Raw genomic sequence first — 21,695 nt, forward strand, 5'->3', positions numbered from 1 at the left:
TCAGTACACATCTAGTACCCCATCCACCATACAGTCAGTCAGTACACATCTAGTACCCCATCCACCTGCCAGTCAGTCAGTACACATCTAGTACCCCATCCACCTGCCAGTCAGTCAGTACACATCTAGTACCCCATCCACCGTACAGTCAGTACACATCTAGTACCCCATCCACTATACAGTCAGTCAGTACACATCTAGTACCCCATCCACCGTACAGTCAGTCAGTACACATCTAGTACCCCATCCACCGTACATTGTCAGTACACATCTAGTACCCCATCCACCGTACAGTGTTCAACATACAGTCAGTCAGTACACATCTAGTACCCCATCCACCGTACATTGTCAGTACACATCTAGTACCCCATCCACCATACAGTGTTCAACATACAGTCAGTCAGTACATATCTAGTACCCCATCCACCGTACAGTCAGTACACATCTAGTACCCCATCCACCGTACAGTCAGTCAGTACACATCTAGTACCCCATCCACCATACAGTCAGTCAGTACACATCTAGTACCCCATCCACCTGCCAGTCAGTCAGTACACATCTAGTACCCCATCCACCGTACAGTCAGTACACATCTAATATCCCACCCACCATACAGTCAGTACGTTGGGGAGAGTGCACTGACCCAGAGCTGGAGAGGAGAGTACTCCTTCCTCGTGTGTGTTCTAGTCAGGGACTGATTTAGACCTGGGACACCAGGTGGTTGATTCCCCTCTAATCAGGGACTGATTTAGACCTGGGACACCAGGTGGGTGATTCCCCTCTAATCAGGGACTGATTTAGACCTGGGACACCAGGTGGGTGATTCCCCCTCTAATCAGGGACTGATTTAGACATGGGACACCAGGTGGGTGATTCCCCTCTAGTCAGGGACTGATTTAGACCTGAGACACCAGGTGGGTGATTCCCCCTCTAATCAGGGACTGATTTATACCTGGGACACCAGGTGGTTGATTCCCCTCTAATCAGAGACTGATATAGACCTGGGACACCAGGTGGGTGATTCCCCTCTAATCAGGGTCTGATTTAGACCTGGGACACCAGGTGGTTGATTCCCCTCTAATCAGGGACTGATTTAGACCTGGGACACCAGGTGGGTGATTCCCCTCTAATCAGGGTCTGATTTAGACCTGGGACACCAGGTGGGTGATTCCCCTCTAATCAGGGACTGATTTAGACCTGGGACACCAGGTGGGTGATTCCCCTCTAATCAGGGTCTGATTTAGACCTGGGACACCAGGTGGTTGATTCCCCTCTAATCAGGGTCTGATTTAGACCTGGGACACCAGGTGGGTGATTCCCCTCTAATCAGGGACTGATTTAGACCTGGGACACCAGGTGGTTGATTCCCCCTCTAATCAGGGTCTGATTTAGACCTGGGACACCAGGTGGGTGATTCCCCTCTAATCAGGGACTGATTTAGACCTGGGACACCAGGTGGGTGATTCCCCTCTAATCAGGGTCTGATTTAGACCTGGGACACCAGGTGGGTGATTCCCCTCTAATCAGGGACTGATTTAGACCTGGGACACCAGGTGGGTGATTCCCCTCTAATCAGGGACTGATTTAGACCTGGGACACCAGGTGGGTGATTCCCCTCTAATCAGGGACTGATTTAGACCTGGGACACCAGGTGGGTGATTCCCCTCTAATCAGGGACTGATTTAGACCTGGGACACCAGGTGGGTGATTCCCCTCTAATCAGGGTCTGATTTAGACCTGGGACACCAGGTGGGTGATTCCCCTCTAATCAGGGACTGATTTAGACCTGGGACACCAGGTGGGTGATTCCCCTCTAATCAGGGACTGATTTAGACCTGGGACACCAGGTGGGTGATTCCCCTCTAATCAGGGACTGATTTAGACCTGGGACACCAGGTGGGTGATTCCCCTCTAATCAGGGACTGATTTAGACCTGGGACACCAGGTGGGTGATTCCCCTCTAATCAGGGTCTGATTTAGACCTGGGACACCAGGTGGGTGATTCCCCTCTAATCAGGGTCTGATTTAGACCTGGGACACCAGGTGGTTGATTCCCCTCTAATCAGGGTCTGATTTAGACCTGGGACACCAGGTGGTTGATTCCCCTCTAATCAGGGTCTGATTTAGACCTCAAGAAGCAAGATGAGTTCAACAGGAAAGTCAGTCTGTCAGCTATCCAGTAGCCTTGATTCTTGCACAGAACCCAGCCTAGCTGATGCGACGCTATTTACTAGATTTTTGACCACTTTTTTTTGTTGTCTTTCTCTGGCCTCCATTGATTTAGTCACCCTGATTCTGTCCATCCTACAAGGGTAAAAATAAACTACAATAGCTTTTGAACCGGCACAGCCAGAAGAGGACTGGCCACCCCACATAGCCTGGTTCCTCTCTAGGTTTCTTCCTAGGTTTTGGCCTTTCTAGGGAGTTTTTCCTAGCCACCGTGCTTCTACACCTGCATTGCTTGCTGTTTGGGGGTTTTAGGCTGGGTTTCTGTACAGCACTTTGAGATATCAGCTGATGTACGAAGGGCTATATAAATAAATTTGATTTGATTTGAACAGATTATGATAGAGACATGAGGTTTAGGACCATTGTGTTCTTCAGATCAGTGGTCACCAACCATTTCTGAGTCAAGATCACTTTCTCAGTCAAAAAGCAAAGCTGAGATCTACCGTTCAAATTGTTTCTTTAAACTTGACTTAAATAATGTAACATTTAACCTTATAAAAAACGGTTCTGTAGGAATGAGGTTTGTGCAGTAGGCTTAATACATAATCACAGCATGTTGGCGATACGCCTGGCCTGCCAATATTGTTCTTCTCAAACCATATTATATTTCAGAACTCGAGAGCTTTGATAACAAAATACACCAGTTGGTGTAGCGAGGCACAGCTGAACATAAATGTAAATAATTAGCTTTTTTATTTGACTGGACTGGATCTGATGTTCATGATGCTTTCAAGACAACTGTTAACTTGGGGGGTGAAACAAGGTCAAATCATGGCGTCGGTGATCTTCAGGTCGGACAGTCAGAGCTCTAGAGCCAGAGTTTCCGACTTGGAATTCCGTTTTTCCCGGGTTGTCTTGAACGCACTGAAGTTGGAAGTCGGAGATTCCCGAGTTCCCCGTTGTCTTAAACGCGACATTAGTCTCAGTAGAGGGGAGAGGTACAGCAGAGGGTCCATCTCTCACGGTCCCCACTCTCTCACGGTCCCCGCACTCTCACAGTCCCGCTCTCTCACGGTCCCCGCTCTCTCACTGTCCCCACTCTCTCACGGTCCCCGCTCTCTCACGGTCCCCACTCTCTCACTGTCCCGCTCTCTCACTGTCCCCGCTCTCTCACTGTCCCCACTCTCTCACGGTCCCCGCTCTCTCACGGTCCCCACTCTCTCACTGTCCCGCTCTCTCACGGTCCCCGCTCTCTCTCGGTCCCCACTCTCTCACTGTCCCGCTCTCTCACGGTCCCCACTCTCTCACGGTCCCCGCTCTCTCACGGTCCCCGCTCTCTCACGGTCCCCACTCTCTCACGGTCCCCACTCTCTCACGGTCCCCGCTCTCTCGTTACTTTCCTACGGTGAGTCTGACCACAGATAAGGGCCTCTCTCTCACGGTCCCTGCTCTCTCACGGTCCCCGCTCTCTCACGGTCCCCGCTCTCTCACGGTCCTTGCTCTCTCCTTACTTTCCTACGGTGAGTCTGACCACAGAGAAGGGGCTCTCTCACGGTCCCTGCTATCTCACGGTCCCCGCTCTCTCACGGTCCCTGCTCTCTCCTTACTTTCCTACGGTGAGTCTGACCACAGAGAAGGGGCTCTCTCACGGTCCCCGCTCTCTCACGGTCCCCGCTCTCTCACGGTCCCTGCTCTCTCCTTACTTTCCTACGGTGAGTCTGACCACAGAGAAGGGGCTCTCTCACGGTCCCTGCTCTCTCACGGTCCCTGCTCTCTCCTTACTTTCCTACGGTGAGTCTGACCACAGAGAAGGGGCTCTCTCACGGTCCCTGCTCTCTCACGGTCCCTGCTCTCTCCTTACTTTCCTACGGTGAGTCTGACCACAGAGAAGGGGCTCTCTCACGGTCCCTGCTCTCTCACGGTCCCTGCTCTCTCCTTACTTTCCTACGGTGAGTCTGACCACAGAGAAGGGGCTCTCTCACGGTCCCCACTCTCTCACGGTCCCTGCTCTCTCGTTACTTTCCTACGGTGAGTCTGACCACAGAGAAGGGCCTCTCTCTCACGGTCCCTGCTCTCTCCTTACTTTCCTACGGTGAGTCTGACCACAGATAAGGGCCTCTCTCTCACGGTCCCTGCTATCTCACGGTCCCTGCTCTCTCCTTACTTTCCTACGGTGAGTCTGACCACAGATAAGGGGCTCTCTCACGGTCCCCGCTCTCTCACGGTCCCCGCTCTCTCACGGTCCCTGCTCTCTCCTTACTTTCCTACGGTGAGTCTGACCACAGAGAAGGGCTCTCTCACGGTCCCTGCTCTCTCACGGTCCCTGCTCTCTCCTTACTTTCCTACGGTGAGTCTGACCACAGAGAAGGGGCTCTCTCACGGTCCCCGCTCTCTCACGGTCCCCGCTCTCTCACGGTCCCTGCTCTCTCCTTACTTTCCTACGGTGAGTCTGACCACAGAGAAGGGGCTCTCTCACGGTCCCTGCTCTCTCACGGTCCCTGCTCTCTCCTTACTTTCCTACGGTGAGTCTGACCACAGAGAAGGGGCTCTCTCACGGTCCCTGCTCTCTCACGGTCCCTGCTCTCTCCTTACTTTCCTACGGTGAGTCTGACCACAGAGAAGGGGCTCTCTCACGGTCCCTGCTCTCTCACGGTCCCTGCTCTCTCCTTACTTTCCTACGGTGAGTCTGACCACAGAGAAGGGGCTCTCTCACGGTCCCTGCTCTCTCACGGTCCCTGCTCTCTCCTTACTTTCCTACGGTGAGTCTGACCACAGAGAAGGGGCTCTCTCACGGTCCCTGCTCTCTCACGGTCCCTCCTCTCTCCTTACTTTCCTACGGTGAGTCTGACCACAGAGAAGGGGCTCCATCTTCCACCTGATGGCGAAACTCGAGTCGCACCGCATCTGCCTCAGGCACAAATTCATGTTGTTCCTATGACCAGAGAAAGTGAGATTATTTCTTGATATTAAAATAGACAGGACGAGCTGCTAATAATAAAACCGCAGGCCTGTCGATACACTTGGCTACTCATTCACTGCAGCTGCAGCTCAAGTGGAAGTAGGGAGAAGTGTGTTTTTATGTTTTGTAATAGTGTTGAATTAAAAAAAAGGATTGAGTTTAAACATGAACTCACTGAAAAAAACGGCAGCTCGTCGCTGACAGTCTCTCTCTGGTCACTGTTTTAAAAGTGATCAAATCTCACCCAGGCTAGTATCAAACTTTTCCGTGGGGTCATTGAAGTTGTAGGCATGTTGATTTTGAGCTATCGGATTGGCCAGCGCAGTAGGATTCAGCCCCCGATCTCCCGGTCCGCCTGGTAGACGGTGTTGTCCGCCCCGGTGTGCAGGCCGCCTGGTAGACGGTGTTGTCCGTCCCGGTGTGCAGGCCGCCTGTTAGACGGTGTTGTCCGCCCCGGTGTGCAGGACGCCTGGTAGACGGTGTTGTCCGCCCCGGTGTGCAGGCCTTCTGGTAGACGGTGTTGTCCGCCCCGGTGTGCAGGCCGCCTGGTAGACGGTGTTGTCCTCCCCGGTGTGCAGGCCTTCTGGTAGACGGTGTTGTCCTCCCCCGGTGTGCAGGCCGCCTGGTAGACGGTGTTGTCCGCCCCGGTGTGCAGGCCTTCTGGTAGACGGTGTTGTCCGCCCCGGTGTGCAGGCCGCCTGGTAGACGGTGTTGTCCGCCCCGGTGTGCAGGCCGCCTGTTAGACGGTGTTGTCCGCCCCGGTGTGCAGGCCGCCTGGTAGACGGTGTTGTCCGCCCCGGTGTGCAGGCCGCCTGGTAGACGGTGTTGTCCGCCCCGGTGTGCAGGCCGCCTGGTAGACGGTGTTGTCCGCCCCGGTGTGCAGGCTGCCTGGTAGACGGTGTTGTCCGTCCCGGTGTGCAGGCCTTCTGGTAGACGGTGTTGTCCGCCCCGGTGTGCAGGCCGCCTGGTAGACGGTGTTGTCCGTCCCGGTGTGCAGGCTGCCTGGTAGACGGTGTTGTCCGTCCCGGTGTGCAGGCTGCCTGGTAGACGGTGTTGTCCGTCCCGGTGTGCAGGCTGCCTGGTAGACGGTGTTGTCCACCCCGGTGTGCAGGCTGCCTGGTAGACGGTGTTGTCCGCCCGGTGTGCAGGCTGCCTGGTAGACGGTGTTGTCCACCCCGGTGTGCAGGCCGCCTGGTAGACGGTGTTGTCCGCCCGGTGTGCAGGCCGCCTGGTAGACGGTGTTGTCCGTCCCGGTGTGCAGGCCGCCTGGTAGACGGTGTTGTCTGCCCCGGTGTGCAGGCCGCCTGGTAGACGGTGTTGTCCGCCCGGTGTGCAGGCTGCCTGGTAGACGGTGTTGTCCGCCCGGTGTGCAGGCCGCCTGGTAGACGGTGTTGTCCGCCCGGTGTGCAGGCTGCCTGGTAGACGGTGTTGTCTGCCCGGTGTGCAGGCTGCCTGGTAGACGGTGTTGTCCGCCCCGGTGTGCAGGCTGCCTGGTAGACGGTGTTGTCCGCCCGGTGTGCAGGCCGCCTGGTAGACGGTGTTGTCCGCCCGGTGTGCAGGCTGCCTGGTAGACGGTGTTGTCCGCCCCGGTGTGCAGGCCGCCTGGTAGACGGTGTTGTCCGCCCGGTGTGCAGGCTGCCTGGTAGACGGTGTTGTCCGCCCGGTGTGCAGGCCGCCTGGTAGACGGTGTTGTCCTCCCGGTGTGCAGGCTGCCTGGTAGACGGTGTTGTCCTCCCCCGGTGTGCAGGCTGCCTGGTAGACGGTGTTGTCCTCCCCCGGTGTGCAGGCTGCCTGGTAGACGGTGTTGTCCTCCCCCGGTGTGCAGACCTTCTGGTAGACGGTGTTGTCCGCCCGGTGTGCAGACCTTCTGGTAGACGGTGTTGTCCGCCCGGTGTGCAGGCTGCCTGGTAGACGGTGTTGTCCGCCCGGTGTGCAGGCTGCCTGGTAGACGGTGTTGTCCGCCCGGTGTGCAGACCTTCTGGTAGACGGTGTTGTCCGCCCGGTGTGCAGGCCGCCTGGTAGACGGTGTTGTCCGCCCCGGTGTGCAGGCCGCCTGGTAGACGGTGTTGTCCTCCCCGGTGTGCAGGCCGCCTGGTAGACGGTGTTGTCCTCCCGGTGTGCAGGCCGCCTGGTAGACGGTGTTGTCCACCCGGTGTGCAGGCCGCCTGGTAGACGGTGTTGTCCACCCGGTGTGCAGGCTGCCTGGTAGACGGGGTTGTCCTCCCCGGTGTGCAGGCTGCCTGGTAGACGGTGTTGTCCTCCCGGTGTGCAGGCCGCCTGGTAGACGGTGTTGTCCACCCGGTGTGCAGGCCTTCTGGTAGACGGTGTTGTCCACCCCGGTGTGCAGACCGCCTGGTAGACGGTGTTGTCCGCCCCGGTGTGCAGGCTGCCTGGTAGACGGTGTTGTCCACCCCGGTGTGCAGGCTGCCTGGTAGACGGTGTTGTCCATCCCGGTGTGCAGGCTGCCTGGTAGACGGTGTTGTCCACCCCGGTGTGCAGGCTGCCTGGTAGACGGTGTTGTCCACCCCGGTGTGCAGACTGCCTGGTAGACGGTGTTGTCCGCCCCGGTGTGCAGGCTGCCTGGTAGACGGTGTTGTCCACCCCGGTGTGCAGGCTGCCTGGTAGACGGTGTTGTCCGCCCCGGTGTGCAGGCTGCCTGGTAGACGGTGTTGTCCGCCCCGGTGTGCAGGCTGCCTGGTAGACGGTGTTGTCCACCCCGGTGTGCAGGCTGCCTGGTAGACGGTGTTGTCCACCCGGTGTGCAGGCTGCCTGGTAGACGGTGGTGTTGCAGGCTGCCTGGTAGACGGTGTTGTCCGCCCGGTGTGCAGGCTGCCTGGTAGACGGTGTTGACGGTGCAGGCTGCCTGGTCCGGTGTTGTCCACCCCGGTGTGCAGGCTGCCACGGTGTTGTCCGCCCGGTGTGCAGGCTGCCTGGTAGACGGTGTTGTCCACCCCGGTGTGCAGGCTGCCTGGTAGACGGTGTTGTCCGCCCGGTGTGCAGGCTGCCTGGTAGACGGTGTTGTCCGCCCCGGTGTGCAGGCTGCCTGGTAGACGGTGTTGTCCGCCCCGGTGTGCAGGCTGCCTGGTAGCTGCCTGCAGGCTGCCTGGTAGACGGTGTTGTCCTCCCCGGTGTGCAGGCTGCCTGGTAGACGGTGTTGTCCACCCCGGTGTGCAGACCGCCTGGTAGACGGTGTTGTCCTCCCCGGTGTGCAGGCTGCCTGGTAGACGGTGTTGTCCACCCCGGTGTGCAGGCTGCCTGGTAGACGGTGTTGTCCACCCCGGTGTGCAGGCCGCCTGGTAGACGGTGTTGTCCGCCCCGGTGTGCAGGCCGCCTGGTAGACGGTGTTGTCCGCCCCGGTGTGCAGGCCGCCTGGTAGACGGTGTTGTCCGCCCCGGTGTGCAGGCCGCCTGGTAGACGGTGTTGTCCGCCCCGGTGTGCAGGCCGCCTGGTAGACGGTGTTGTCCTCCCCGGTGTGCAGGCCGCCTGGTAGACGGTGTTGTCCGCCCCGGTGTGCAGGCCGCCTGGTAGACGGTGTTGTCCGCCCCGGTGTGCAGGCTGCCTGGTAGACGGTGTTGTCCCCCCGGTGTGCAGGCTGCCTGGTAGACGGTGTTGTCCTCCCCGGTGTGCAGGCTGCCTGGTAGACGGTGTTGTCCGCCCGGTGTGCAGGCCGCCTGGTAGACGGTGTTGTCCGCCCGGTGTGCAGGCTGCCTGGTAGACGGTGTTGTCCGCCCGGTGTGCAGGCTGCCTGGTAGACGGTGTTGTCCGCCCGGTGTGCAGGCCGCCTGGTAGACGGTTTTGTCCGCCCGGTGTGCAGGCTGCCTGGTAGACGGTGTTGTCCACCCCGGTATGCAGGCTGCCTGGTAGACGGTGTTGTCCACCCGGTGTGCAGGCCGCCTGGTAGACGGTGTTGTCCGCCCCGGTGTGCAGGCTGCCTGGTAGACGGTGTTGTCCACCCCGGTATGCAGGCTGCCTGGTAGACGGTGTTGTCCAGCCCGGTGTGCAGGCTGCCTGGTAGACGGTGTTGTCCACCCCGGTGTGCAGGCTGCCTGGTAGACGGTGTTGTCCACCCCGGTGTGCAGGCTGCCTGGTAGACGGTGTTGTCCACCCCGGTGTGCAGGCTGCCTGGTAGACGGTGTTGTCCACCCCGGTGTGCAGACCTTCTGAATCAAGTTCACCAACAGCTCAACACGTTATCTTTTCTGCAGAAATGTTCGGTGAACAACTAGGAAACTAGGAAACTAGGAAACTAGGAAACTAGGAAACTAGGAAACTAGGAACGCCTTGAAGATCCACCAGCCGATCAAGAAACGACCGGTTGGTGACCATGTTCTTGGAGGATTATCTACACAATGAACATATTATTTTTTACTCATGGGTCAAAAGATGTGTTTTTGGATTAGACACCCGTGACACGATGTCCTGTGTTGTGTTTGCCGGCTAGAGGTCACGACTTTCAAATGAACGAGTTGAGCCCACAGCCATATGGCATAGTGAGATCAGGACCTAACATAAGAACAACTCAGAGGATGCTATTCTGTTCTTCTAATATAAACTACATTTTCTTCATATCATGTTTCTTTAGACCTGTCTAAAATAAATCATTCATTTATTGTGAAGGTGTAGACTATATTACATGGATTTACTGTGAAGGTGGAGGCTATATTACATGGATTTATTGTGAAGGTGGAGGCTATATTACATGGATTTATTGTGAAGGTGGAGGCTATATTACATGGATTTACTGTGAAGGTGGAGGCTATATTACATGGATTTACTGTGAAGGTGGAGGCTATATTACATGGATTTATTGTGAAGGTGGAGGCTATATTACATGGATTTATTGTGAAGGTGGAGGCTATATTACATGGATTTATTGTGAAGGTGGAGGCTATATTAAATGGATTTATTGTGAAGGTGGAGGCTATATTAAATGGATTTATTGTGAAGGTGGAGGCTATATTAAATGGATTTATTGTGAAGGTGGAGGCTATATTACATGGATTTATTGTGAAGGTGAGGCTATATTACATGGATTTACTGTGAAGGTGGAGTCTATATTACATGGATGTATTGTGAAGGTGGAGGCTATATTACATGGATTTATTGTGAAGGTGGAGGCTATATTACATGGATTTATTGTGAAGGTGGAGGCTATATTACATGGATTTATTGTGAAGGTGGAGGCTATATTACATGGATTTATTGTGAAGGTGGAGGCTATATTACATGGATTTATTGTGAAGGTGGAGGCTATATTACATGGATTTACTGTGAAGGTGGAGGCTATATTACATGGATTTACTGTGAAGGTGGAGGCTATATTACATGGATTTACTGTGAAGGTGGAGGCTATATTACATGGATTTATTAGACTTTTTAAAATGTAGACGTTCCAAAGGTCTGCATCAGTGTCTTGTAGCCTAGATGTGGAAGCCAGGAGATGCTAAATGTGTTTATGTTAATTAACGGCCAGTTACCATGAGACCGGCAGTTATTCGCTTGACAATCAACGGCTGATGAAATCCAGTGACCGCCACGGCCGTAAGGCACCAAAATACACCTTGTCTGTCATAGTTGAAGTGTACCTATGATGTACCTATGATGAAAATTACAGGCATCTCTCTCATCTTTTTAAGTGGGAGAACTTGCACAATTGGTGGCTGACTAAATACTTTTTTGCCCCACTGTATGTTGGTAGTGGAGCAGTTGGCTTGGTGTTGTAGTGGGTGGTGCAGTTGGCTTGGTGTTGTAGTGGGTGGAGCAGTTGGCTTGGTGTTGTAGTGGGTGGAGCAGTTGGCTTGGTGTTGTAGTGGGTGGAGCAGTTGGCTTGGTGTTGTAGTGGGTGGAGCAGTTGGCTTGGTGTTGTAGTGGGTGGAGCAGTTGGCTTGGTGTTGTAGTGGGTGGAGCAGTTGGCTTGGTGTTGTAGTGGGTGTTTTGCATATGGAGCAGTTGGCTTGGTGTTGTAGTGGGTGGAGCAGTTGGCTTGGTGTTGTAGTGGGTGTTTTGCATATGGAGCAGTTGGCTTGGTGTTGTAGTGGGTGGAGCAGTTGGCTTGGTGTTGTAGTGGGTGGAGCAGTTGGCTTGGTGTTGTAGTGGCTGGAGCAGTTGGCTTGGTGTTGTAGTGGGTGTTTTGCATATGGAGCAGTTGGCTTGGTGTTGTGCTTGGTCTGTAATTGAGTGTGTGCCACCATCACAGTGTTGCTCATGCCTCTTCCCTGGGACTCTGTGTCCTGAGGACTGCCACGTCCCTGGGACTCTGTGCCCTGATATGCAGCTCCTCCCTGGGACTCTGTGCCCTGATATGCAGCTTCTCCCTGGGACTCTGTGCCCTGATATGCAGCTTCTCCCTGGGACTCTGTGCCCTGATATGCAGCTCCTCCCTGGGACTCTGTGCCCTGATATGCAGCTCCTCCCTAGGACTCTGTGCCCTGATATGCAGCTCCTCCCTGGGACTCTGTGCCCTGATATGCAGCTCCTCCCTGGGACTCTGTGCCCTGATATGCAGCTCCTCCCTGGGACTCTGTGCCCTGATATGCAGCTCCTCCCTGGGACTCTGTGCCCTGATATGCAGCTCCTCCCTGGGACTCTGTGCCCTGAGGACTGCCTCCTCCCTGGGACTCTGTGCCCTGATATGCAGCTCCTCCCTGGGACTCTGTGCCCTGATATGCAGCTCCGCCCTGGGACTCCGTGCCCTGATATGCAGCTCCACCCTGGGACTATGTGCCCTGATATGCAGCTCCGCCTTGGGACTCTGTGCCCTGATATGCAACTCTGCCCTGGCTGTGTGCCCTGGTATCCTCCCTAAGACTCCATAAGCCCTGATATGCAGCTGATCTCTGGGACTCGATGTGCGCTGGCATGAATCTTGCCTCTAGGATTTAATGTGCCTTGGTAGGCAGTCGGTGAGCTCTGGTATGCAGCTCCTCCTAGGGATCCTGTGTGCCCTGGCTGGTACACAGATCCTCCGGAGGACTCAGTATGTGCTAACTAAGAGACAGATCCTTCTCTCCAGTTAGGCCTAGGGCCCTGAGCCGGTGTCGCTCGGCTGAGTGAGTAGTGCAGGCATTTGGTTTAAGTTTGGCCCCGCTCTGCTCTGCTGCTCTACACATGTCCTGTTTAGGGAGGAGTCCCCCTCCCCCCTCCCCCTGGTGAGTCTGCCAAACCACAGATCAGAGTTAACCCCTTCAACCGTCGCTCAACACAGCACATGTCAGCAGAGCACCTCGCTAAGCAGCCGAACACAAACAACCATTCACTTTGAATGTCTGTCTGCGTCACTAGTTGTTTCTGACTGTCCCTCTCTCCTCTCCTCTGACTGTCCCTCTCTCCTCTCCTCTGACTGTCCCTCTCTCCTCTCTCCTCTGACTGTCCCTCTCTCCTCTCCTCTGACTGTCCCTCTCTCCTCTCCTCTGACTGTCCCTCTCTCCTCTCCTCTGACTGTCCCTCTCTCCTCTCCTCTGACTGTCCCTCTCTCCTCTCCTCTGACTGTCCCTCTCTCCTCTCCTCTGATTGTCCCTCTCTCCTCTCCTCTGACTGTCCCTCTCTCCTCTCCTCTGACTGTCCCTCTCTCCTCTCCTCTGACTGTCCCTCTCTCCTCTCCTCTGATTGTCCCTCTCTCCTCTGACTGTCCCTCTCTCCTCTGACTGTCCCTCTCTCCTCTCCTCTGACTGTCCCTCTCTCCTCTCCTCTGACTGTCCCTCTCTCCTCTGACTGTCCCTCTCTCCTCTCCTCTGACTGTCCCTCTCTCCTCTCCTCTGACTGTTCCTCTCTCCTCTCCTCTGACTGTCCCTCTCTACTCTCTTCTGACTGTCCCTCTCTCCTCTCTTCTGACTGTCCCTCTCTCCTCTCCTCTGACTGTCCCTCTCTCCTCTCCTCTGACTGTCCCTCTCTCCTCTCCTCTGACTGTCCCTCTCTCTTCTCCTCTGATTGTCCCTCTCTCCTCTCCTCTGACTGTTCCTCTCTCCTCTCCTCTGACTGTCCCTCTCTCCTCTCTTCTGACTGTCCCTCTCTCCTCTCTTCTGACTGTCCCTCTCTCCTCTCCTCTGACTGTCCCTCTCTCCTCTCCTCTGACTGTCCCTCTCTCCTCTCCTCTGACTGTCCCTCTCTCCTCTCCTCTGACTGTCCCTCTCTCCTCTCCTCTGACTGTCCCTCTCTCCTCTCCTCTGACTGTCCCTCTCTCCTCTCCTCTGACTGTCCCTCTCTTTTCTCCTCTGACTGTCCCTCTCTCCTCTCCTCTGACTGTCCCTCTCTCCTCTCCTCTGACTGTTCCTCTCCTCTGACTGTCCCTCTCTCCTCTCCTCTGACTGTCCCTCTCTCCTCTCCTCTGACTGTTCCTCTCCTCTGACTGTCCCTCTCTCCTCTCTCCTTTGACTGTCCCTCTCTCCTCTCCTCTGACTGTTCCTCTCCTCTGACTGTCCCTCTCTCCTCTCTCCTCTGACTGTCCCTCTCTCCTATCCTCTGACTGTCCCTCTCTCCTCTGACTGTCCCTCTCTCCTCTCCTCTGACTGTCCCTCTCTCCTCTGACTGTCCCTCTCTCCTCTCCTCTGACTGTCCCTCTCTCCTCTCCTCTGACTGTCCCTCTCTCCTCTCCTCTGACTGTTCCTCTCTCCTCTCCTCTGACTGTCCCTCTCTCCTCTCCTCTGACTGTCCCTCTCTCTTCTCCTCTGACTGTTCCTCTCTCCTCTCTCCTCTGACTGTCCCTCTCTCCTCTCCTCTGACTGTCCCTCTCTCCTCTCCTCTGACTGTTCCTCTCTCCTCTCTCCTCTGACTGTCCCTCTCTCCTCTCCTCTGACTGTCCCTCTCTCTTCTCCTCTGACTGTTCCTCTCTCCTCTCTCCTCTGACTGTCCCTCTCTCCTCTCCTCTGACTGTCCCTCTCTCTTCTCCTCTGACTGTTCCTCTCTCCTCTCTCCTCTGACTGTCCCTCTCTCCTCTCCTCTGACTGTCCCTCTCTCCTCTCCTCTGACTGTTCCTCTCTCCTCTCCTCTGACTGTCCCTCTCTCCTCTCCTCTGACTGTCCCTCTCTCCTCTCCTCTGACTGTCCCTCTCTCCTCTCCTCTGACTGTCCCTCTCTCCTCTCCTCTGACTGTCCCTCTCTCCTCTCCTCTGTCTGTCCCTCTCTCCTCTCCTCTGATTGTCCCTCTCTCCTCTGACTGTTCCTCTCCTCTGACTGTCCCTCTCTCCTTTCTCTTCTCCTCTGACTGTCCCTCTCTCCTCTCCTCTGACTGTTCCTCTCCTCTGACTGTCCCTCTCTCCTCTCTCCTCTGACTGTCCCTCTCTCCTCTGACTGTCCCTCTCTCTCCTCTCCTCTGACTGTGCCTCTCCTCTGACTGTCCCTCTCCTCTGACTGTTCCTCTCCTCTGACTGTTCCTCTCCTCTGACTGTCCCTCTCTCCTTTCTCTTCTCCTCTGACTGTCCCTCTCTCCTCTCTCCTCTGACTGTCCCTCTCTCCTCTCCTCTGACTGTTCCTCTCCTCTGACTGTTCCTCTCCTCTGACTGTTCCTCTCCTCTGACTGTTCCTCTCCTCTGACTGTTCCTCTCCTCTGACTGTCCCTCTCTATTCTCCTCTGACTGTCCCTCTCTCCTTTCTCTTCTCCTCTGACTGTCCCTCTCCTCTCTCCTCTGACTGTCCCTCTCTCCTGTCCTCTGACTGTCTCTCTACCTCTCTCCTATTGTTTAATCAAGCCTGTCTCTCTGTCCTCTCCTTTCAGGGTAAACCAGACCTGAACACAGCACTTCCTATCAGACAGACAGCCTCCATCTTTAAGCAGCCCGTCACCAAAGTGGTGAACCACCCCAGCAACAAGGTGAAGACAGACCTGCAGAGAGCCACAGAGCAGCCCAGACAGGTGAGACACACACACACACACACGCACACACTGATTCACACACGCACACACACACACTGACTCACACACGCACACACACACACTGACTCACACACACACACACACTGACTCACACACACACGCACACACGCACAAACACACACACTGACTCACACACGCACACTCACACAGGCACACACACACACTGACTCACACAGGCACACACACTGACTCACGCACACACGCACACACACACACTGACTCACACAGGCACACACACACACACTGACTCACACAGGCACACACACACTGACTCACACACTGACTCACACACTGACTGACACACACACACACACACACACACACACACACACACACACACACACACACACACACACACACACACACACACACACACACACACACACACACACACACACACACACACACACACACACACACACTTGCTTGTTACTGTCTGGTTACTGCCCAGAACGAGGGATTGATTATGAGATTCATTATACAGCCAAAAGGATGAGCGGTCGCAGGCTATCATCATGGAGAGGAGTAAAAGGTCCACCCAGTTTCATACTAATCTGGTTTAAAATGACAAACATATGACTAGGATCAGTTTTGAACTGGTCTGAACTGGTTTGACCTTGTTCAGGCTCCAGACACCAGCATCACAGCCTCTCACTGTCTCGTGGGCTCTGTGCAGGCCAGCCACAACGTCTGTTAGTTAAGTACGCCACGGTAGGGCCACCGAAACCCGTTCTGTTGTTGTAACTGAACCAGGGTGTCATGTCTGGCAACGACCACTAGGGACTGCTGAAGGACCACAGATGTAGTGCTGTAGCTGCTTACTGTGTTAGAGCAGCACGGCTCAGCATAGACGGTAGACTCTCAGAGTACAGGTGGTGTTATCCTACTAGACAGTAGACTCTCAGAGTACAGGTGGTGTTATCCTACTAGACAGTAGACTCTCAGAGTACAGGTTGTGTTATCCTACTAGACAGTAGACTCTCAGAGTACAGGTGGTGTTATCCTACTAGACAGTAGACTCTCAGAGTACAGGTGGTGTTATCCTACTAGACAGTAGACTCTCAGAGTACAGGTGGTGTTATCCTACTAGACAGAATACTCTCAGAGTACAGGTGGTGTTATCCTACTAGACAGTAGACTCTCAGAGTACAGGTGGTGTTATCCTACTAGACAGTAGACTCTCAGAGTACAGGTGGTGTTATCCTACTAGACAGTAGACTCTCAGAGTACAGGTGGTGTTATCCTACTAGACAGTAGACTATCAGAGTACAGGTGGTGTTATCCTACTAGACGGTAGACTCTCAGAGTACAGGTGGTGTTATCCTACTAGACAGTAGACTCTCAGAGTACAGGTGGTGTTATCCTACTAGACAGTATACTCTCAGAGTACAGGTGGTGTTATCCTACTAGACAGTAGACTCTCAGAGTACAGGTGGTGTTATCCTACTAGACAGAATACTCTCAGAGTACAGGTGGTGTTATCCTACTAGACAGTAGACTCTCAGAGTACAGGTGGTGTTATCCTACTAGACAGTAGACTCTCAGAGTACAGGTGGTGTTATCCTACTAGACGGTAGACTCTCAGAGTACAGGTGGTGTTATCCTACTAGACAGTAGACTATCAGAGTACAGGTGGTGTTATCCTACTAGACAGTAGACTCTCAGAGTACAGGTGGTGTTATCCTACTAGACAGTAGACTCTCAGAGTACAGGTGGTGTTATCCTACTAGACAGTATACTCTCAGAGTACAGGTGGTGTTATCCTACTAGACAGTAGACTCTCAGAGTACAGGTGGTGTTATCCTACTAGACAGTAGACTCTCAGAGTACAGGTGGTGTTATCCTACTAGACAGTATACTCTCAGAGTACAGGTGGTGTTATCCTACTAGACAGAATACTCTCAGAGTACAGGTGGTGTTATCCTACTAGACAGTATACTCTCAGAGTACAGGTGGTGTTATCCTACTAGACAGTAGACTCTCAGAGTACAGGTGGTGTTATCCTACTAGACAGTAGACTCTCAGAGTACAGGTGGTGTTATCCTACTAGACAGTAGACTCTCAGAGTACAGGTGGTGTTATCCTACTAGACAGTAGACTCTCAGAGTACAGGTGGTGTTATCCTACTAGACAGTAGACTCTCAGAGTACAGGTGGTGTTATCCTACTAGACAGTAGACTCTCAGAGTACAGGTGGTGTTATCCTACTAGACAGTAGACTCTCAGAGTACAGGTGGTGTTATCCTACGAGACAGAATACTCTCAGAGTACAGGTGGTGTTATCCTACGAGACAGAATACTCTCAGAGTACAGGTGGTGTTATCCTACTAGACAGTATACTCTCAGAGTACAGGTGGTGTTATCCTACTAGACAGTAGACTCTCAGAGTACAGGTGGTGTTATCCTACTAGACAGAATACTCTCAGAGTACAGGTGGTGTTATCCTACTAGACAGAATACTCTCAGAGTACAGGTGGTGTTATCCTACTAGACAGTATACTCTCAGAGTACAGGTGGTGTTATCCTACTAGACAGTATACTCTCAGAGTACAGGTGGTGTTATCCTACTAGACAGTATACTCTCAGAGTACAGGTGGTGTTATCCTACTAGACAGTATACTCTCAGAGTACAGGTGGTGTTATCCTACTAGACAGAATACTCTCAGAGTACAGGTGGTGTTATCCTACTAGACAGAATACTCTCAGAGTACAGGTGGTGTTATCCTACTAGACAGTATACTCTCAGAGTACAGGTGGTGTTATCCTACTAGACAGAATACTCTCAGAGTACAGGTGGTGTTATCCTACTAGACAGTAGACTCTCAGAGTACAGGTGGTGTTATCCTACTAGACAGTAGACTCTCAGAGTACAGGTGGTGTTATCCTACTAGATAGTAGACTCTCAGAGTACAGGTGGTGTTATCCTACTAGACAGTAGACTCTCAGAGTACAGGTGGTGTTATCCTACTAGACAGTAGACTCTCAGAGTACAGGTGGTGTTATCCTACTAGACAGAATACTCTCAGTAATATATAATAATAATAATATAATAATATAATAATATATATAATAATAATATAATATATGCCATTTAGCAGACGCTTTTATCCAAAGCGACTTACAGTCATGTGTGCATACATTCTACGTATGGGTGGTCCCGGGAATCGAACCCACTACCCTGGCGTTACAAGCGCCATGCTCTACCAACTGAGCTACAGAAGAGTACAGGTGGTGTTATCCTACTAGACAGTATACACTCAGAGTACAGGTGGTGTTAGCCTACTAGACTGTATACTCTCAGAGTACAGGTGGTGTTATCCTACTAGACAGTATACTCTCAGAGTACAGGTGGTTGTTATCCTACTAGACAGTATACTCTCAGAGTACAGGTGGTACCCATGACAGTGCGTGTGAGGCTGTCTGTCTGTCTGTCTGTGCGTGTGAGGCTGTCTGTCTGTCTGTCTGTCTGTCTGTCTGTCTGTCTGTCTGTCTGTCTGTCTGTCTGTCTGTCTGTCTGTGCGTGTGAGGCAGGCTGTCTGTCTGTCTGGCTGTCTGTCTGGCTGTCTGTCTGTGCGTGTGAGGCTGTCTGGCTGTCTGTGCGATGCTGAGGCTGGCTGGCTCGGTGGCAGATTGTGTGACTTTAAGATGTGCTGCCTAATGAGGCTGTGAAGAAAATGGAGTGCCAGGACGATCACTTATGGGAGAAGGAGGTGGAAGAAGGAGGTGGAAGAAGGAGGTGGGAGAAGGAGGTGGGAGAAGTGCATGGGGGAAGGAGGTGGGAGAAGGAGGTGGGAGAAGGGGGTGGGAGAAGGAGGTGGGAGAAGGGCATGGGAGAAGGAGGTGGGAGAAGGAGGTGGGAGAAGGGCATGGGAGAAGGAGGTGGGAGAAGGGCATGGGAGAAGGGGGTGGGAGAAGGGCATGGGAGAAGGAGGTGGGAGAAGGGCATGGGAGAAGGGCATGGGAGAAGGGCGTGGGAGAAGGAGGTGGGAGAAGGGGGTGGGAGAAGGAGGTGGGAGAAGGAGGTGGGAGAAGGGCGTGGGAGAAGGGCGTGGGAGAAGGGCATGGGAGAAGGGCATGGGAGAAGGGCATGGGAGAAGGAGGTGGGAGAAGGGCATGGGAGAAGGAGGTGGGAGAAGGGCATGGGAGAAGGAGGTGGGAGAAGGAGATGGGAGAAGGAGGTGGGAGAAGGGCATGGGAGAAGGGTATGGGAGAAGGAGGTGGAGGAGAGAAGAGGAGGGGTGGTGAAGTTTCATTAGGATTAGATCACCTGCTTTCCTGATCATTTCCCACCCACTCCCTTCCTGAAGACCCCCTCCCTACTCACCCCCCTCTCCACCCACTCCCTTCCTGAAGACCCCCCCTCCCTACTCACCCCCCTCTCCACCCACTCCCTTCCTGAAGACCCCCCCTCCCTACTCACCCCCCTCTCCACCCACTCCTTCCCTGAAGACCTCCCCCTTCCTACTCACCCCCTCTCCACCCACTCCTCCCTGAAGACCTCCCCCTTCCTACTCACCCCCTCTCCACCCACTCCTCCCTGAAGACCTCCCCTTCCTACTCACCCCCTCTCCACCCACTCCTCCCCGAAGACCTCCCCTTCCTACTCACCCCCTCTCCACCCACTCCTCCCTGAAGACCTCCCCCTTCCTACTCACCCCCTCTCCACCCACTCCTCCCTGAAGACCTCCCCCTTCCTACTCACCCCCCTCTCCACCCACTCCTCCCTGAAGACCTCCCCCTTCCTACTCACCCCCCTCTCCACCCACTCCTCCCTGAAGACCTCCCCCTTCCTACTCACCCCCTCTCCACCACTCCCTCCCTGAAGACCCCCCTTCCGACTCACCTCTCCCCTTGCCTTTAACCTTTCAGGAAATTACCGTGGGGAAATGGGGGTTGGCTGTCACCCTGGCAACAGCCAATTAGGTGTGAAGACATTATCATAGGTAATAAAGAGCTGGGTAATAAAGTGGTGTTCTGCTCATCAGGGAAGAGGAGAAGCTAGAGGGGAATAGACGAGATGGAGACACTGATCCATAGATGACGACTGTGTGTGTGTGTGTGTGTGTGTGTGTGTGTGTGTGTGTGTGTGTGTGTGTGTGTGTGTGTGTGTGTGTGTGTGTGTGTGTGTGTGTGTGTGTGGGGGGTTAGGATGTGTGTGGGGCTTAGGGGTGTGTGTGTGTGTGTGTGTGAGAGAGAGAGTGTGTGTGTGTGTGTGTAAACCTCACCGGGGTACGGGGTATAAACCTCACCGGGGACGGGGTATAAACCTCACCGGGGACGGGGGATAAACCTCACCGGGGACAGGGGATAAACCTCACCGGGGACGGGGATAAACCTCACCGGGGACGGGGATAAACCTCACCGGGGACGGGGATAAACCTCACCGGGGACGGGGATAAACCTCACCGGGGACGGGGATAAACCTCACCGGGGACGGGGTATAAACCTCACCGGGGACAGGGGATAAACCTCACCGGGGACGGGGATAAACCTCACCGGGGACGGGGATAAACCTCACCGGGGACGGGGATAAACCTCACCGGGGACGGGGTATAAACTTCACCGGGGACGGGGTATAAACTTCACCGGGGACGGGTATAAACCTCACCGGGGACGGGGTATAAACCTCACCGGGGACGGGTATAAACTTCACCGGGGACGGGTATAAACTTCACCGGGGACGGGGTATAAACCTCACCGGGGACGGGGATAAACTTCACCGGGGGACGGGGTATAAACCTCACCGGGGGACGGGGTATAAACCTCACCGGGGGACAGGGGATAAACCTCACCGGGGGACGGGGTATAAACCTCACCGGGGGACGGGGTATAAACCTCACCGGGGGACGGGGTATAAACCTCACCGGGGGACAGGGTATAAACCTCACCGGGGGACAGGGTATAAACCTCACCGGGGACAGGGTATAAACCTCACCGGGGGACAGGGTATAAACCTCACCGGGGGACAGGGGATAAACCTCACCGGGGGACGGGGTATAAACCTCACCGGGGACGGGGTATAAACCTCACCGGGGACAGGGGATAAACCTCACCGGGGACGGGGTATAAACCTCACCGGGGACAGGGGATAAACCTCACCGGGGGACGGGGATAAACCTCACCGGGGGACAGGGTATAAACCTCACCGGGGGGTGGGGGATAAACCTCACCGGGGGACAGGGGATAAACCTCACCGGGGGACGGGGTATAAACCTCACCGGGGGGTGGGGGATAAACCTCACCGGGGGACGGGGTATAAACCTCACCGGGGGGTGGGGGATAAACCGCCACACAGCTTTAGACTCTGAGATGAACTATTGATCACTGACCTTGTTATCAAGCAGCTAACGTTTTGAGCCCCAGCATCCCCTACCCCCCTCCCGTCCTCCACCACCCGCCCCCTGCCCCCGTCCCCCATCACGTTTGGGTAAGAAAAAAAACGAAAATTAAGTAATTAAAACGCAAACTTTTTTCCAAATTAACTCCATAATATCGACAGAAACATGGCAAACCAATGTTTAGAATCAATCCTCAAGGTGTTTTTCACATATCTATCGATGATAAATCCTTCGTGGCAGTTGACTTTCTCTTCTGAAGAAATGGAACGCGCATGGACCTAGAGATTACGCAATAATTTCGACACAGGATACCGGGCGGACACCTGGTAAATGTAGTCTCTTATGGTCAATCTTCCAATGATA

The 21,695-nt window shown here is 54.3% G+C and overlaps 1 protein-coding gene and 1 long non-coding RNA gene across 4 annotated transcripts in view; one reads left to right on the top strand and one right to left on the bottom strand.

The window, feature by feature from the left end:
* The window catches only part of mbd2 (methyl-CpG binding domain protein 2), a 136,142-nt gene that overhangs the window by 47,133 nt on the left and 67,314 nt on the right, over window positions 1-21,695 (top strand). For both annotated transcript variants that reach the window (XM_052458624.1, XM_052458623.1), the window contains exon 3: window positions 14,837-14,974. In XM_052458624.1, coding sequence (XP_052314584.1) covers window positions 14,837-14,974 — 138 coding nt within the window. The remainder of the gene's footprint in view (window positions 1-14,836; window positions 14,975-21,695) is intronic.
* Window positions 710-2,038, bottom strand: LOC127906469 (uncharacterized). Of its 2 annotated transcripts, none has more exons than XR_008061465.1 (3): window positions 1,493-2,038; window positions 1,395-1,443; window positions 710-803 (listed from the first exon to the last, which is right to left on the bottom strand). It is a non-coding gene; the product is annotated as an uncharacterized LOC127906469 (long non-coding RNA). The 2 variants fall into 2 exon arrangements; XR_008061464.1 differs by lacking the exon at window positions 710-803 and adding an exon at window positions 1,304-1,344.

The sequence above is a fragment of the Oncorhynchus keta genome, chromosome 12, assembly GCF_023373465.1.
Source record: "Oncorhynchus keta strain PuntledgeMale-10-30-2019 chromosome 12, Oket_V2, whole genome shotgun sequence".
Classification (NCBI taxonomy): Eukaryota; Metazoa; Chordata; class Actinopteri; order Salmoniformes; family Salmonidae; genus Oncorhynchus; species Oncorhynchus keta.